This window comes from Solanum verrucosum, unplaced genomic scaffold (assembly GCF_900185275.1).
Source record: "Solanum verrucosum unplaced genomic scaffold, falcon-dt-bn FXZP01000278.1, whole genome shotgun sequence".
In the NCBI taxonomy this organism is placed as follows: Eukaryota; Viridiplantae; Streptophyta; class Magnoliopsida; order Solanales; family Solanaceae; genus Solanum; species Solanum verrucosum.
In genome coordinates, this window is record NW_026020332.1 from 140,784 (window position 1) to 160,072 (window position 19,289).

Genomic DNA, 19,289 nt, shown 5'->3' on the forward strand with positions numbered 1-19,289 from the left:
TATGTAGACATACCCTCCCTAGATTCCACGGAATATGTTGTCGTTGTTATTAAAGAAGAAAAAAGAAGAAGGAAATAAGTAGGATTTTAATTTTAGCTTATGATCTGTTGTTTAACAGAGGAAGCAACAGTATGAGCCCACCATTTGAGACTATGTTTAATGTCAATTTCATTGCTTGTTTCTGGTACTTTCCAATTCATCGATGGATTCGTTTTCTTTTTCTTTTCAATAACTCCCCATGCTTCAGAAAGATAAGGTCTCGCTCTTGACTGATCAGATTTCTCATAAAAATTCACTTTTTGTTGATCATCATCACTATCCATGTTTTTGCGTAATTTCTGTAAACCTGGAATAATTTCAACCAAACTTGAATTTACATCTTCTTCTGAGAATTCAAATCCAAGATCCATAAACCCTTTTAGCTCTTCATATTCTAGCTCCGATAAACTCTTGCTAAGACCCTTTTTTGTTCTTCTCCTTAATTCCCTTCTTCTACCCTTTACTTTTTTCGGTACTGCCTTTTTAGTATCCGGTTTAAAATGGGTTGCTGGGAGAACTGAATCCGGGGAGAAAGAATCTGAATTGTAGCTCAAATCTTCGCTTTGCGACTCCATTTGGATTTCTAATTTTGTTGAATCTAATACAATTTCAGGTGAATTTTCTTGAATTTTGTCATCTGGGTTTTTCTGTGTTGGATTTAAATGTTTTTTAAGGATTTCAAGATTGAACCAACATGAATCGAAGAGGGTAAGTACAGCCTCGAGGTCCATTAATGGAGGCTGAAAGGAAAATTGGGAGGGGATTTTGGTGAGAAGTTGCTTAGAGAGGATGATTTAGTTGCGTGTGAGTATATATATAAATTATTTCTGTTCACAAAATTACCCTTCTTTAGTTGCTTATAATACCAAAATGCTTCAACTTTGATTGTTTACACGTTTTCTAGTGTGTGTACTATTATTTTATTTCGAATATGTTGTTGTACTTATCAAAAAGGTCGTACCAAAGAGGCTTGATAATGGAGTAGTTGACAAAAGACTAATTCTTCTTATGCGAGATAAAATAATTTTATATATTATCATCAAATTGTTATATCATATCTCGCATAACAAATGAGTCATTCAAACGTTATTTGAAGCAATTGGTACAAGGTCAGATTAGCATATTTGAGCGAATTTTACGAAAAACTTAAAGGATGGTCAGTAACTTAAAGTCTTAAACTTTTAAATTATAAATAACCCTAGCTAGATATAGGAAGATGATTAATTAATGAAATTGCCTCATTTCAAAAAAAGCAAGACAAGGGAATATGGAGAACTGATGATGTGTCGTTTAAATAAAGGGAGAGTATATGATTGCGTGTGTGGTATGAATAAATGACTTGTTGTCAATCTCATGTAGATGCCCTTTTTATTATAAAGGTTGAACCCATCGATAGCCCTTTAAAGTTGACATCAATTTTCACTAAGACATCTTAATTATGCTTTGTTCATTTTAGACACCTCATGTTGAGTCCCGCTGTGTCATTTTGACACTTTTTATTAACTTAACATGTTGTGTGTGCTGCACCCATTTTGAGCGTGTGAGGAGTTTTTTTAAAAAAAATCCTTCTTCCTCTTCACTTTTTAGCCCGACCGCTTATTCCACCATGAAAAATCATGATAAAAAACTTTACAAAATATGAAAAAAAATAAATTAAAAAACTATCACACTAAATTTTAAAAACGTTTATAAGAACAATTTTTTTTAAAAATCATCACACTAATTTTGAAAAGATTTTTTAGAACAAGACACACATTTTTTTTTTCAAAAAAGTAAAAGAAGAATGTCATATATGATTTTCAAAATCAAATTCACAACAAAAATAGAAAAAAAAACTAAAATCTAATGTTTTATTTTTTAAAATTTTTTGGAAGAAGAACCAAAAAATGGTTGTAGGGTTGGGGAGGCAAAAGGGACGTAAGGCAGATGGGGTGGGGTGGGATGGTAGAAAATAGTAATTTTATTTATTTATTTTTGCTGAAAAATTAGTTGCTTTTTAATAATTTATTTTAAAATTATTATTTTTACACTCAAATGCCGCATGTCAACTTTTAATTAGTCATCATGTCATGTCATCAACAAGTGTATTACACACACTTTGTAATTTTAGTTAATTGTCAAAAGCTGTCAAAATGATACATAGGACCCTTACTTGAGGTGTTTAAAATGAACAAAGCCTACTTAAAGTGTCTAAATAAAAATTGGTGTTAACTTTAGGGGGCTGCCAATGGATTCAACCTATTATCAAGGTTATGAGGATGCTAATATGGTATTAATTGGGGTGTGACATGACCAAGGAGATAAAGGGAAGCACCAAACTCATAACCATCATGTTTTGAAATGACACCATAATATTAAATGAAATAATGATGGTTTTTTTCTTGCCAATTTTACTACTCCCTAACATTCATCGAATCATCCCAACTAAAGGTGGGTCAAATTTCAGAATCATATTCTTTACGGAATTCTAATGATCAAGGGAATCAATCATGGAGTACCATTGATTAATTATTCTCATAAGCATTATCTAATTTAGATAAGTTTGGCATGTCTAAGATCTAATCTCTAGGTAATTAATGGATAATGACTTAGATATAGATACCCATTTTCTCACTATTAGACTAGTGCCCTAAAAAATTGTTCAGTCCGACATCAATGTGGAGGATGCAATTTTTTTATTTTTGTATATCTAGGATAAATTTTTACCATATGAATTAATTATTGAGATTGAGTTACGCTTAATATCTATTTGTTTAATCCCATAATGGTGAAAAATGTTAATTAAATCTCTTTATATTATATAGGGATAATGGTCTGAAAAATACCCTAACTGTGGTCGGATTTGCTGTTGCGATACTAAACATTCATAAGGACCTATTACCTCCCTAGACTATTTAATACCGTATTTTTTATCTCCTGAACTATTTAATAGTGTATTTTAAAGGTATATATGTGCCCACGTGGACACATTACTATTTATAATTTTGCATTATTTTTTATGTCCACGTGGGAAAATATATATGTTTTAAATACGGTATTAAATAGTTTAGGAATGTAATAGGTCCTCATGAAAGTTTAGTATCGCAACAGCAAATCCGACCAAAGTTGAGATATTTTTCAGACCCTTATCCCTATTATATATTGAAAGATCATATCACATAAGTTAGATTTTGAGGTATTTTGAGGTTGAGGTACGAATAATATCTATTTTCATATCAAGTTTACCCCCATAAAGATATTGCTTTTTTGTTGGTCTTTTGATATTTTTCATCACTATTTAAAAACAGTCAAAAGTGTCAATTTGGATTATTGTTTGCTGTTGAAATAGAATATTAAAGGTTCAAGTAGGGTTGTGTATTGGTTCGACTTGTAAATTTTTTTATTTCTAGACACGCTACATCGTCATAGAATTATTAAGATATGGATTTATCAATTATTGGTTATTATTGGTTTACCGGCTAAATTCACACACAAAAAAGTATTGAAAATCACTTATAAACAAGGTGACAAACTAAATGAGCTATGCATATGAGTTGACAGATATTGCATATTACTGAAAAGCAAATACTGACACCTTGTGAAATAACTAAAAGTTTAAGACTATAAAAAATGAAAGTATTAAACTAAACCCTAAGTCAAGAACTTTATATACTAAATAATATAAATAGAATTTATTAATTTACTATCAACTTATCAGTAATCCAATATTAAAAAAGGCAAAACAGCTATCAAAATCGCTAAATCAATAAACTATAAAAAAAAAATCAATTCAATTTTGAACCATCCTAATTTCGAGCCGATATGAAGGGTAGTATAGTAAAGTGAAACACCTGGCAACTCCAACAATAGTGTACGCGGGATCTTTGAACTTGGTAGAATGGCGTTCGTGGGAATTAAGTCCAAATCTCACGTGCCAAGTTTTATAATATATATATATGATTCTTCACAAAAAATAAAATACTTTACAAAATATCTGACCACGTTAAAAATGAATTAAAACATAATTTTGTGTTCCCACTCACTCAATGGCATACCTACTTCTGGTCATTCATTATCACTGTATCTTAAGAAAAAATAATTTAAAATAAAATAATTGGGGTTTCATTTTATTTTCAATTTTTAATTAATTATTATTTCATTTATTCACTGAATGGCATACCTACTTCTGGTCATTCATTATCACTGTATCTTAAGAAAAAATAATTTAAAATAAAATAATTGGGGTTTCATTTTATTTTCAATTTTTAATTAATTATTATTTCATTTATTTGACTTAATCTTCTTTTCCATTAATCTTCTTTTCCAATGTCACTGCGTCCTCATGTTCATAAAATAATTAAAAGGAGCTGATACGTGGCGCTTGAAGTGCCTTTAATTTTTGCTAAATAAATGTTTTCAACTAACTAGAAGGTATGAACAAATATATATACTCTCCGTCCATTTTTAGTTGTTATGATTTCCTTTTTAGAATCAAATTATAAAAAAATTGATTAATATTTTATGATGTAATTTTCACAATATTGTTATACAAAAATTACAGTTTATAGTATTTTCGGGTAGTTTTTGAATATCTAAATTTTTTGTTTAAAATATTAAATTAATGTAATATAATTTAACTTTAAAAATTAATTTAATTAATTTTTAAGAAATACAATATGACAACTAAAAATGAACGGAAGGGATAATACAGTAGATAAATACAAAGAGGGGAAGGGCCAGCAGTGGGAATGAGCACATGAAATTAATTAGTTTATGAAAAAGGCTGTTAATGATTTCACAAACAACTACTTTTTAGTATTTAATTTCTTTATTTTCCTAGAGGATCTCTTTATTCTTATCGTCCTCTCGATAATGTCATATTTATTATGTAATGGTCTATTTTCCTTATATTTATATAAGTCGTATTTTATAGCAGTGTTTTAAGAGGTGGAAATAAAATGTGAGATATTTTAATTATTTAACATCGAACATAAGGCGTATGCTCCAACGCATGAGGATTGAGGAGTAAGTTCCATAGAATTAAAACGTGATAAACATAAAAAAGATTTAGAAATGTATTCAAGGATATGAAATTATTCTTTAGGCTTATGAAATTTTTTCAAGTAAAAAATGGTTTAAGCTAATTTAAAGTACTTTAGACGATGCATGTTTTACATGCGGCAACAGAAAAGTAATGAATTATCTTATTGTGTTCCCACACAGTCAAAGCAGTGTTAGTAGTTGGCAATAGCATGGCACGGTTCAAATTTTCACCAAGAGAGAATTTAAAATTAAAAAAAGTAAGTATATGAAGAAAAAAATAAATTATATATATATATATATATATGGCTCTGTCTCCAATTTTAGTACTCATGTTTTTGTTGAGATTAAAAGAGAAAAATATTGAAAATACCTCTAAACTTGATGCGAATTTTTAATTTCATCGATGAACTATTGACAACCTTAAAACATCCATTTACTTGATTAGCTGAACTTAAATACACTCCTGATCATTGTCACATGGGTGAAATACACCCCTAAATTCTCTCCAAGTTTAGAGGTGTTTTCAACACTTCTCTTGATTTTTTATTAAGACTCACACTACTACAAGAGTTTGAGACCACTTGTTATACCATGTGGCAGATCAAGGATGCATTTAAGTTCATTTTGTCAATTAGAGAATATTTTTAAGATTATCAATAATTTAAGAATGAAACTAACAATTCAAATCAAGTTCCAAAACTCTCATATTAAAATGAAGTACAGTATGATACATAGTGATATTAAATGCTACAACTAACCACAGTTGGGACAAGGAAAGTAGAAGAAAGAGATGGGTGTTTATTTAATAGCAATATGACACGACCACACGAGTATTAAAATCGGTTCTGCTTAGTAAAGAATTGTATTATTTTTTTCGAAGACTTTGGTTATTTTTTTAGAAAAAGTGTTCTTCTGAAAGTGATGTGAGATATCAATGCATTTGTTCATATGATAAATAGTCAAGCGTATCCTTTAGGACTATTCACACACTGGAAGTAGAGCCCAATTTAATAAAGATGACACATACAATAATACCATGAGTTGTGTGCTTTAAGCCTGTAATATCAATTTCTACGGAGAGATTATAAATTCATTTATTCAAAATTAGCATCAAAATTCTCCTCTACGTGGAGGTATATAATTGTATTAACATTTACGATCAAAATAGTAGGTAAATATAACTAGAGGTGTCAAATTAATTAGCTCATAAAAATTTCATCTATCTATTTCGTTATATAATTCAAATTGACTCATGCGGAGGTTTCTTAGATGATCAATACCCCAACCCCTTAAACTTTAAAATTATGGGTTACGTTCAAGTTATCAAGAGAACAAAAGGAGTGGAAGCTCCTAGAAAAAAAATCTTGTCAAACTAATAAAGCTTTTTGTTTTATAGTTTTATTAGATACAAAAATTATAAAAATGCAAATAAATCAATTAAAACTTAGTGAAAGTTGTGCATGTTGGATTTATGACCCCATTTCAGTCCAAGTAACTTTGGCCCGCCCATTTATTAACTAATAGTGCATTGTAATTCGTTTAAATTCAGCTTAAATAACTTTTGAACGGTTCAATAACTCGTTCATTTATTAACTCAATTCATTTTAATTTATTCAAATTCAGTCGTCTAACTGTTGGAATCATTTTTCCATTACTATTTGATACATTTCGGTCATTACCATTAATGAATTAGGTGAAAGTGCAAAAAGAGAGAAATTCGAACCCTCAGTAAATAAAAGCCTACATATTCACTTGACACCTCTAATTTCTAAGTATAACATGAAAATAAGTATATACATAAGCGTTATTTAAGATGTTATTATCATGCAATATGATTTTGGAACAATGCACATAGACGCAGAGCGTCACTATATCACACCTGTAACTCTTATCTTTGTCCAACAAGAGCAAAACTAAAGCATTGCTACCATAATAGATAGGTCTCATTTATATTTTCTAAGACCCTACTTTATATTTTTAATTAGAATATAATCATTATTTTCTTAATAGAAGAGCGAAATATGAAAGAACCTAAGAATATGACTTTAGGATGGTAAAATTAGTCAATAAAAAAAAGAGGAACTTTCACATATAGCAAACAGAAAAATCATATTTGTATGTTATAACTATAGTTTGCATAATTGCGCTCCATAACAAACTTTTGTTTGCTATGGAGCTTTTGATTTGTATAATTCGCTAGATACATCCAATTTTATACAAATTGTTCAGTTTTGTATAAATTCATTTATACATTGTAATTTGTATAATAAAATCTGTATTTGTATAATTATAAGTGTATAGGACGAAAATATATGTATTTGTATTTGTATATACACTTATCTCTCGTTTTATACAAACACAAACACATTTTATACCGAAGTGTATAAAATGACTAATTGTATACCAAATCAGATGGCAAAAAAATGGGATGTTTATTGCGACTTACAAATAAAATAAACTATGGCTATATCATTTAATTTGAATTAATAATTTGCTATTTCATATAATTTTCCCATAAAAATATGGTCAAGTTTGGGAGAGTTATAATTCCGTCCAAATTTAATTAATCTAAAAGTTAATTTGGTGTACGCATGTCATTCAAATTGATTTGTCATTTGTTTTATTTAAAAAATGAGAAAACGATGGGTTTTTAAGAGTCGCCACTTAATTTTAAAAGGAAAATTAAGAAAATTGATTTTTTCAAAAGATTAAAACAGAAATCTAATGAAAATATTAAAAGGGGGTTTGGGGTTCATATTAGCATTTCAGGAAGGATTTGAAAGCACCTGAAATATCCGCTAACACGCGGTTATCCAGCAATTAAAATATTTGGCTGAAATTTGAACATGCTTAGGAGAATAAACAATTTTGAAAGTTACAGTAATCTCAAGGGGGTACGGAAAAAATTAAGATACTAGTTAAGTTAGATATCTTTTTGCAAATATGTTTTCAAAGTCAAGTGAAAAGAATGCTTACTTAATTTTTAGAAAATATTCGGAATGGCTTCCTTAGGGATATTGAATTGTAACAACCTTAAAACTAATTAAACAGACAAGCGTGCGAGTAATGACAAGTAAGCAAGTATAAAACATCAGTAATAAAGAATGGACCCAAGTCTGGTTTTCTGTCCGCCTGGGCCAGTACTTGGGCCCATTTTCATTTTGGGCCTTTGGCCCATTTACGTCACATGCACCTGTCCTAAACTAACATGAAAGAAATATATTATTTTCTTTGGGCCTTAGGCCCAATTTTCCCACCTGTCCTAAATTCTAACAAGAATAATGATAAATAAAATGACGAGGGCTTAGGTTAGATATCTTTTTGCAAATATGTTTTCAAAGTCAAGTGAAAAGAATGCTTACTTAATTTTTAGAAAATATTCGGAATGGCTTCCTTAGGGATATTGAATTGTAACAACCTTAAAACTAATTAAACAGACAAGCGTGCGAGTAATGACAAGTAAGCAAGTATAAAACAAAATGACGAGGGCTTAGGCCCAAAATAATAAAATACATCTCTTTGGAATTAAGAGTGGGCCTTTGGCCCAATCTTTTCAATTTCTCCGATCTGCTGCATATTCCCTTCAACTTCGGGACCTGTTCGTCAATTTTTATAGGATGGCCGACTCGAGTAAAATAAAATTGGGACTCCATGACCCAAAGAAAAATGCAAGGATAGAATCCGTGAGGACTCGGACAGATTTCACATGCAAAACGAAGTAAGGGAAAGAAGTTAACATATAACCCAACATAAACGCACAAAGGATAACTTACTTCACTGAAAATGCACATTAATTCAAGAGTGCGTAAATTAACACATAATTAGCCCATACAGAGAGACATTAAAATATAACAACTTTAAAGGAGCAATTAAGAGGGTCCAATAGTCACTTAGTCACTAACAATTAATGAACTACTATGCTAACTAATAATACATATATGAAAGGCAGAATCATGCAATGAAAACAAGAAATGAAAATTAGTACCTGATAATAATATTTTAAGGATGATTACGCAATCACTAAAACAACAAGAACCAAAGGGAATTGCAACTGTAACACCTCAAGCAAAAGAAACTAAATAAAAATTATAGCGACACAAATGACAAATTTCACGAACATAGGAGAAAACAAATTTTACTGGAAATTGGATAGACTAAATTGTGTGAACAATAATAACGTACTTTTAAAAACATTAAAGATGAACAAGAAACCATAGTTAGCAATTTTGATTGCATTATCGGAGTGCCGAATCTGGAAATTACTCTAAGGTGTAGTGAACTTGAAATCAACATGAGTGGGCAGTAAACTTGAGTTGGTGAAAAAAAAAATAGTACGAGCAAACGAACCAAAGAGAATGTTAACAGAACATGTAGATATCAATACGGTGGTTCTTAATAGAGAATGCAAAATCGAGCAGTGAAATAAAGGCATATTATAGTACTACACAACATATGACAGTAATGGTGAATAGTATTACTCATTCAAAGCATTGCCCACCAAACTCTGGCAATTAACATATTGATCACACGAATCTTAGTATTTCTAGCCAAAACGAAGTCGGACAGGAATATAGATAGAGGGAAACATGTATGAAGGAGATGACAGTGATCTCAAAGAAACAAGAACTCGAATAATTAATCTTCCAAAAGAAACGGTATGATTTAGTCAAAAAAAAATATAGAGAAGATTAGACAAGGTGTTCAAGAGGACCAGTCACATATAGCAGGCAAACAGTGAGAGAAAAAAAAATGAACAAAAAAGGCACCACTTATTTTAGATCATGTTTAGCACATTCAATCAGAATCATAAGCTACAAGCAAGAACAAAAATGAGAAATGAAAGAAATACAAAGTAAGTAGACATTTAAGCAAATTAACTAAGACTACTGGAAAAACATATGAAACAAAAAACAACTCACAGTAAAGAGATTCAAGAAACTTAACAAAGGAAAACTATGAAATTTCAAACATATAAAAGAACGAGAGTATTACCTTTTGCAGAGCAGCAAACGGGACGAAACGAACTGAACAACGAAATTTTCACACCACAGCAACGAGAACTCCGGCCGACTCCGGGGAACTCAGGCGAAGGAACTTCGATGGAAGCTTATATGAAACGGAAAGTCTAGAAATTTATGGCTATATGAATACTATTAGCTTTGGTTTCTTGCTTAGTCAATGCCGCCTGATTCCAACATTTTTTCCAACTTTTCCCTTTGTTTTTTCCAATCAATTTTTCTCTTTGTTTCTTGCCAAAAAAATTTCCAACTAAATTTCTCTCAACTAATTTTTCTCCCTTCCAACAGTGAGTCAAGAGCAACATATATAGAAGGGAATTTAGGTTTCGTAAAATGGAGGAAACAGACAGATTTCGAATGGGAGTGAGACCCAACCAAAATTCAAACTTCAAAAATATTTCACCAAATCGGCCAAACATCCTTTTTCTGAGATTTCATCCCATTCCGGAAGAGGAAATGGAGACAGCCGCATGCTTGTTTTAAGCTGCTCTGTTGTACAAATTGAAAGGGACGTAGGAGGAAGACGACATAGCGATTGGGCCTCACGATTCTGAGCTATGTCGCTACTGGACTGCACTATTTTTGATCGATTCTGGCTTGGTTTTGTAGCTGCTCGTTCGCATCTGGGCTTGCTGAACCTGCTGGAGAAGAAGAACAATGTAGGGGTCGGTTTTGGTATTGTGTTGTTATTTATTTTGGTATAATATTGTTGGATATGGGCTGCTGTATGTATGCTGGTTGTTTTTTGCTGGAATGGGTCGGTTGTGGGCTGTTGTACGTGTATATTTGCTGGACATGGAATGTTGGGCCATGATTTTGATCAAATTTGAGAAAAGGACCAAAATTTGGTCCTTTAAAAATTGATTAAGCTAGAATTGAATTTAAACTTTGGCCATATGAATCTAAATTTAAGCCAAATGTAGTCAAACTTAGTTGATTAGGATAAGTTCGACTAGTAATTAAGCAAGATGAATTAATATAGATTAATCAATAAGCTTCTTAATTTCAACAAAATAAAATAATTGACTTAATTATAAATCAAATAATTTAAAATATTAAATATTATGTAACTAAACTAATTAACCAAATATTTGATTTAAACAAAAATCTTTTTGCGACTATTTTCGAACATTCATAAAATATACTAATTAGACACATAATTATATAATAATTAACTGAATTATAAACTAATTAACTCAAAATATAAGCTATTAATTAATTTAAACTAAATAACCAAATATTTAAATGAAACTAAAATCCTTTAGAGACAATGTTCGAACATTCATAAAATATACTAATTAGACACATAATTATATAAAATATTATATTTATTATTTAAAATTATAAAAATGACAAAACTACTTAAAATGACTTGAAAATTATTTGAATTTTATAAAACTAATTATTCTAAATCGTTTGGAAATTAAGAAGCTCGTGAATTGATTATTATTGGGAAGGGTCAAAATTGGGTGTCAACATCATTGCAATAGTTACACATATAAACAAATACTAAATACTTATATTCTATTTAATTGGGTGTTAAATGTCTCTCATTTGTTTCTTATATAAGGATCCAGTCAAATCCATTACATATAATCGGACGAACCCTAAAAATTTATTTTACCTTTTTTACTTTTTATTTGTAATTTCTACACCATGGTGATACTGTTGAATCCAAAAATTATAATTTATCCTCTTCAAATAAAAAAATCAGCTTTTCTTTCTAATTGTTTCGTGACCACTTCCTATAGTTGTGCCTAATAATCCCCCCTACCCCCGCCTTTCTATCGTCCCTCGTGCTATATATTTTTATGATGAATGAATTTGTATTACTCTTACGAGTAAGGACATCTCTTTTTGTAATATCGTCTAGAGAAGTCATCTTCCTTACCTCGAAGGAAATACCATCTCTTTTTATAATCTTCAATATCTGAGGGCAGTCCGATGCACAAAGCATTCTGCATTTTGTATCTTTGAAATATTTTTAAAAAATAATATTAAACGCACCAAATGTCATAAAAATAAATCAAGAAAGAAGCATTAACTAATAAGAGCTAAGATTGAACATCAAAATTAGTAAATCACTATATGAAATAGCCATATATCATACTAATGTATTAATTCTCCGTAAATAAATGTATACTTACCATTATTATGCGTGCCTTACAAAGTTTCTGGAAGTGATATCGTTGCACTATAAAATTAGAGAACAAATCTCCTTTGGCAGACTTCACTAATTCTGCATATTACAAACTAAGCATATATCATTGCATTATTTGCTGTCTGCCAAATGAGATTAGCCCTCTAATTTATTTGCACTCTACATTATAATTTGCTACACAACCATTATACATCGTCTGCCTTATAATTTATAGGCGCGGTTGGTTAAAAGGCTGAATTTAAAGCTTCTATTGCAATCCATACGATGAAGGAAGGAATATTGGATAAAAAAAAGTATATGTTAATGTGATACAGCAACACGTACGTTCGCAAAGACGTTTTATTCCTACAAAATCATTGTACAAATGTTGTGCCTAGTGAGTACGAATACGATTATGGGGAAAGAAGAGAATTTGTCTTAGGCTAAGTTGATAGTTCATTTGTGGAATAAAGGATCCAAAGTAAAATATGGTCCTTCAAATACAAATCTCTAGTCTTATGATCTTACACATAAGTAGATAAAAATATCTTGCTTCAATCGAGTATTGTCTGGGAATAAATTTGCTGGTTCTTCTAATTTTAACCAATATAAAAACATAAAGCAAAAAGGAATACTGGCCTCTTGAAGTCGCAATAACTATAACACATATAAATTGAGATAGAGAAAGTATTAGCTATATATCTTCATCAACGATAGCCGATTAAAATAAATAAATCAATAATTAATTGAATGTTTTTTCTCATGGATGGTACCAAAGGGGACCATGAGTGCAAGTAGAAAAGTGAAAGAAATATATACTTGTGATCTCCTAGCTGGAAGGGTTTGTGCTTTAGCATATACGGATTCGTTAAGAGAGAATATGCAATATTTTGTGCGAATTACTTCAAAATAAAACAGAAGATCAGTTCAACAATTCACACAGGCTGTAGCTTGATGAAGATTTTGCTTCTTTTAACAAAAAATACTAAGTAGAAGAGAAGAATAACAGTGTAGTTCTCCTTTGGTCAATAATTTTTTACTGCCACAGGAGAATTGACCTAATGTATTTCGAGATCTACATGTGTATCTGAACGCACTAAAATTTGATAAGATACGTTATATTACAAACTAAATTGTATCTAAGTAATTAACTCCTAAACTAGTGAGATTCTTTAATAAACCTTAAGTCTTGTTATTTACATAAAGAGCCTATGTGATATTGGATTGAGCTAGACATTAAAGTGGTGGGCCAAACTGATACGTCAAATATTAAAGCCTGTATGAGTTGAGCTGGGCCTTTCTATGTTGACAACTCTAGTCATTTTTATCAAGTGAAAAGTATAGAGCTGCTAATTCTAGCCACAATTATGTACATGATGTGATGACTCCAACACTGCTTAATTTGTCATTCGTTTAATGGGCCCAAAATGATGCTCTTCCACCTATCATATTTTGCATTTTCCTTTTTACCTTTTCTAATTTCCCTTCCTTTTCTTCTGGAATTTCTGCCATGTAGTTTTGCACTTTTGCTAAATCAGGTATTATTAGTTGCCTCTTTTAAAACGAAAAGTTATTTAAAAAAAAATTACTACATAGTACTTATAGAGATGTGTGTTCGCCTTATTTACGAAGGTGAATTCAGAATTTAAAATTTGTGAATTTTCAGTAGTGAAAAAGAAACTTAATTACAAGTGTCTAGAGAGAATTGAACCCTCATCGAGGAGGGTAGTATAGCTTAAGCAAATTCCATTTATACTTTGTTTGCAAGATCAAGAGACTACAACAGCATCAACGATAACATACCAGTAAAATTCCATCAAAAGACTATGTACTTTGTTATTTAGTTTCTAACAAATATTTTTTGTATATTTAATAGATTTCTCAATATAAATATAGGATCTCCGTGAAAGTTATTAGGTTTCTAGAAACAAGCACCCAATAGGCTAAATCTTCCCTTCTTATTTGTATACATATTAAATCATGATTATAAGGGGAAAGAAACAATATAATGTGAAAATAGTAGCATAATATTTTTTCAAAAATATGACTTGCATTACTAGGCTTAGTGTACTAGTTTAATATTTTGAATTAAGGGATCACGTTATTTTACTATACATACTCCTAGAAAGATTTTGTCCTATTTTTAATTTCCTCACTACGCGGTTTAATCATCTTTGACTTTGCTTTATACAATCTAATGATTTTTTAATCATAAAATGACGACAATAATGATTGGTAACAAGGTTTTAACACCTTTATTCAACTACGATAATTTGTGACTGATTATTCATACTATATAAACAATCATTTGATCTCTTTGTTTTAGTGGTATAAATTCCATGTCTTTTGATATTTAACATTCGAACTGAATTATCTTCGACATTATTATTAGGTTAAAGTTTGTTTAGTTCATACTTAAATTGCGGACATTTTAATTTTTTTTATATATATGAGTGTGTTGAGCTAATAACAATGAATTTAACTAAATCTACAAACTTTATATTTCTTTTACGTGTACTTTTACGATCACTTAAATTTTGTACTTGATTTAATTGTGATAGACATCTATATAATAACACGAAAAGTTTACGGTCATCAAATCCTTAAAATAACTTCAAAAAAACTCCAACAACAACCTAGATGAATTACCATTATGCAAAAAGTTCTCATCTATATTTGTGACACCATAAATTGGATTTGATCATGGACGTTGTCTCCCCCTTATTGGACACCAAGAAATAAAGATTTTTATTACAATCTCCCTTTTGTGCACCCAAAAGTTAGACAATAGGCTTTTGAACACATTAATTAGTGATGAGGAAAAGCTTGGCCTATACATTGCTGCTACAATAAATTATTTACTTCCTCCCTTCACTTTTACTTGTTCATTATATTAAAATATATTTTTATTTTTACTTTATCATTTATGACAATTTTTCCAATAGATTAAACTATATATTAGTCAGTAAAATTATTTCTTAAAGGACGTGTAAAGATACCATGAAAGTATTATTAAAGATTGACTAATATATATATATAATGTGCTTTAACAAGTCAAAATTTGGAAATAAAGAAATAGAGTAGTGTAAAGTAGGGGTGTACAAGCCAAAACCATAAAGTCAAACCGAACCGACGAACCAAATCAAATCGGAAAAAAAACCCGATTTGTGGTTTGGTTTGGTTGGTTTGGTGGTTGAAAAAAAAACCGACCACTCTTGGTTTAGTTTGGTATTAAAAGAAAAAAAGTCAAACCGAACCCAAATCAAACCGACATAATATATATAATTTTATTTTATAGATAAAAAATATTATTTGTAATCTACTTTGTTAATATATTTTTAGTTAGTTTATAGTTTTAAATGTTTATATATTTTATTTCAAATTTGGGCTTGGAAAATTTTGCAAATATCATATATATATAATTTTATTTATAGATAAAAATATTATTTATAATCTACTTTGTTAATATATTTTTAGTTAGTTTATAGTTTTCAATGTTTATATATTTTATTTCAAATTTGGGCTTGTAAAATTTGTAAATATTTTATTTTGTATGAAGATCCGAAGTTACAATTATATTGTTATAGTTTGGGAAAATGCATAAGTAACCCCCCAACCTATGCCCGAAATCTCAGAGACACACTTATACTATACTAAGGTCTTATTACCCCCACCCCCCCACCCCCCAAACTTATTATATAAATAATTTTCTACCCCTTTTCGGCCTACGTGGCACTATCTTCTGGGCCCAGTGCGTGTTGACAATTTTTTCAAACTATTTGGTTGATAGTACCACGTAGGATGAAAAGGGGTAGAAAATTATTGGGAAAATGCATAAGTATAAAGTACCGCCCCCCCCAGCCTATGCCCGAAATCCCAGAGACACACCTAACCTTTACTAAGGTCCTATTACCCCCCCGAACTTAATTTATCTATAATATTCTACCCCTTTTCGGCCTACATGGCACTATCCTTGAAAAAAATGTCAACCCCCGAACTTAATTTATCTATAATATTCTACCCCTTTTCGGCCTACGTGGCACTATCCTTGAAAAAAATGTCAACATGCGCTGGCCCCACAAGATAGTGCCACGTAGGCCAAAAAGGGGTAGAATATTACATATAAAATAAGTTCGGGGGGGGGGGGGTAATAGGACCTTAGTAAAGGTTAGGTGTGTCTCTGGGATTTCGGATATAGGCTGGGGGGGGGGGGGGTAATAGGACCTTAGTATAGTATAAGTGTGTCTGTGGGATTTCGGGCATAGGTTGGGGGTACTTATGCATTTTCCCTTATAGTTTTTCAAATTCAAAGTTAACAATTTACTTTGTAAATATTTTGTTTTGTATTCAGATTTCATGTAGCCTTTAATCTTATTAATTTAACATAATGAGTGTTGATATTTCAAAAAAAATATTTTATACTCATGTGAATTTTACCGTCTTTTCAAAAATTTCTATTCATTTAACATTTTTTAAGTTTAGCTTATCACACAGGTAAGTGAAAATATGTTTGATCTCTTTTTCAAACACCGTATAGTTGTAAAAAGTCGAAAAAGTCAAAAAACCGAAAAAATCCAAAAGAACCGACTAAAGCCGAAATCGAAAAAACCAACTTTATGTGATTTGATTTAGTTTATAGATTTAATAAATCGATATAATTGGTTTAGATTTTTTTTAATGAAAAACCAAACTAAACCGACTTATGTACACCCTTAGGGGTCGTTTGGTTTGAATATGAGTTATGATGGGATAAGTTATGTTGGGATAAGTTATGTTGGGATTAGTTATGATGGGATAAGTTGTCCTGGGATTATTTCTTATTGAGTGTTTGGTTTGTTATATTCAAAATAATATATATTGATAAATTTTAAGAACAAGTTGTTTGTTTACAAAATTACCCTTCACTTTATTTAAACTTTTTAAATTTTTCTTTGTGAGCTTTAGTTATTCATTTTTTAAAATAAAATTTTTATTTTTTTTAACTTAAATATTTTTGTTTATGTATTCCCATGATAAGTACCATGTGTATTTAAAAATATAACTTTTTTCTTATTTAGCTTAAAAATAGAACTTTCCTCTTAAGTTTATTAAAGAGAAGAAAATTTATGAGAAATCAAAATAAAATAAACATAAGAATTAGTCAAATAAATTCATAAATAAAAATTATATTTATATAGTATAATTTTTTAATAGAAAAATATGTATAATTATCATAAAAATAAGGAGTAGTAAATATTATTATACATGGTATTAAAAAAAATGTAAATATACATAAATGTAAAAAATGATATATAAAAAGGATTTAAAGGGACATATTTGTCATTTACCTATTCTATCTCGGGATAAGTTATCCCGGGATTACTATACCACCCATGGGGAGGGATAACTTATCCCGGTACTAATTATTAATCCCGGGATAAGTTATCCCGGACTTGCCAACCAAACAACATAATTTTTTTTTTATCCCATCACTATTTCCTTATCCCATCACTATTATTTCTAATCCCTCACACCAAACGAGCCCTTAGTGTAAAGAAGGAGAAGGAAAGCAAGAGGAAGTTTCACATCATGATTTGAATAATAATAGTAATACAGGTAGCTCTATTTATTACACTATGTATTATATTATTTAATAGAATAGTATTTCAATCAACTGCCAACAATGGATGCAACATGCTGGGGATGAAGAAAGTCAGATGATTAGAAAAAGTCATCCAATTGGGCATTCTTACGTAACTTTTTGTCTGCAAATATTTAATAATACCTTCATTTTATACTTTCTCATATTTTTAAAATTAATAATGCTTACTTAATTACCATCTCATGGCAATATTTCATCCCTTTCCTTTATTTAGGGTACGGCAAATATTTTTTTTGGGTTTCCCATTTGGTGTCCGGTATCCATATTGGAGCCCGACTAAATTCGGATTTACGACGGAAAGTTCCACATTGGGGTAAAACGCTCCCTAACAAAGGCGACTCCGTGTCCAAGGAGGCTCAAACCCGAGACTTCTTGGTTAAGGATGAAGGAGTACTTACCACTCCACCACAACCTTGGTTGGTTAGGTAGGACAAATATATTGTTGCTGAGATTAATTTTTCATAAATTAAGACATAGACTTGAATGTATATATATTGTATACCGTATATAACACAGAACTCTCTCAACTTATTAAGGGGTTCAATTGGCTGGAAACAGGGCGGAGTCAGCCTTCTGTTAGGGGTTCATCCGAACCTCCTTCGGCAGAAAATATACTATTTATAAAAGTTAAAATTATTTTTTATGTATATATAGTAGATGTCGAACCCCCTTCGATTAGTTCATGTGTTTAGTTCTTTAGATTTTGAACCCCCTTATTAAAAATCCTAGCTCCGCCACTAAGTGGAAATAGAACTTTAACTCGTTTTAATTAGATTATGGGGGTAAATTTAACAAAGAACTATTTTCAATTTCTATAGTTAAAAATAATTACCGTCATAAGGTTTCTAGAAGATCATTATTGTGGAGTTTCACCTGTTACTTGAAAAATGTATAAGTAGTAATTATATTTATTAAAGACACGATCATTAAAAAAGTAATCAATGAACACTATTTTTTCTGATTTATATATTGGTGCTCTTTCACCATAATTTGTAAGCCCCAGTTTTATTTTTGTTTAAATGAAGAACAAAACTTTAAATTAGGGGACCAAAGTGATGGTGAATTGGTCATGTGCAAAATAAGTAGACAATAAGAAACCCGAAAAAGATTCTTGATTTCAGTTCCATGATCACACATTAAATTTTGATTCTCTCTCTGCTCAAACACCCATGTGATTCTATAAATATTTTAGTGTTTTTTTTTGTGCCTGCAGTTTAATATTTACATATAAGGAAAAAAATTGTTTTTTTGGTTAACAACTTTGTTCTTCACTCAAAAAAAAAAAAAAAAACTTTGTTCGTCACTGCTTTGGACTGTGGGGCTTACTTCCTAATCCCAGTAGAAGTAGTGACTAGTGTTATAGGTAGTTGGGCGGCCGAAAGATTGCCACAAGTAAGTAAGTTATGATTTCACAAATGTGATATAAAGA

General features: G+C 30.4%; 1 protein-coding gene across 1 annotated transcript; it reads right to left on the reverse strand.

The window, feature by feature from the left end:
• Nucleotides 1-89: 89 nt before the first annotated feature.
• Nucleotides 90-792, reverse strand: LOC125836288 (uncharacterized). The gene has a single exon (XM_049515462.1). It carries the CDS (start codon nucleotides 768-770, stop codon nucleotides 93-95), a length of 678 nt encoding a protein of 225 aa, XP_049371419.1. The 5' UTR covers nucleotides 771-792; the 3' UTR covers nucleotides 90-92.
• Nucleotides 793-19,289: the final 18,497 nt, after the last annotated feature.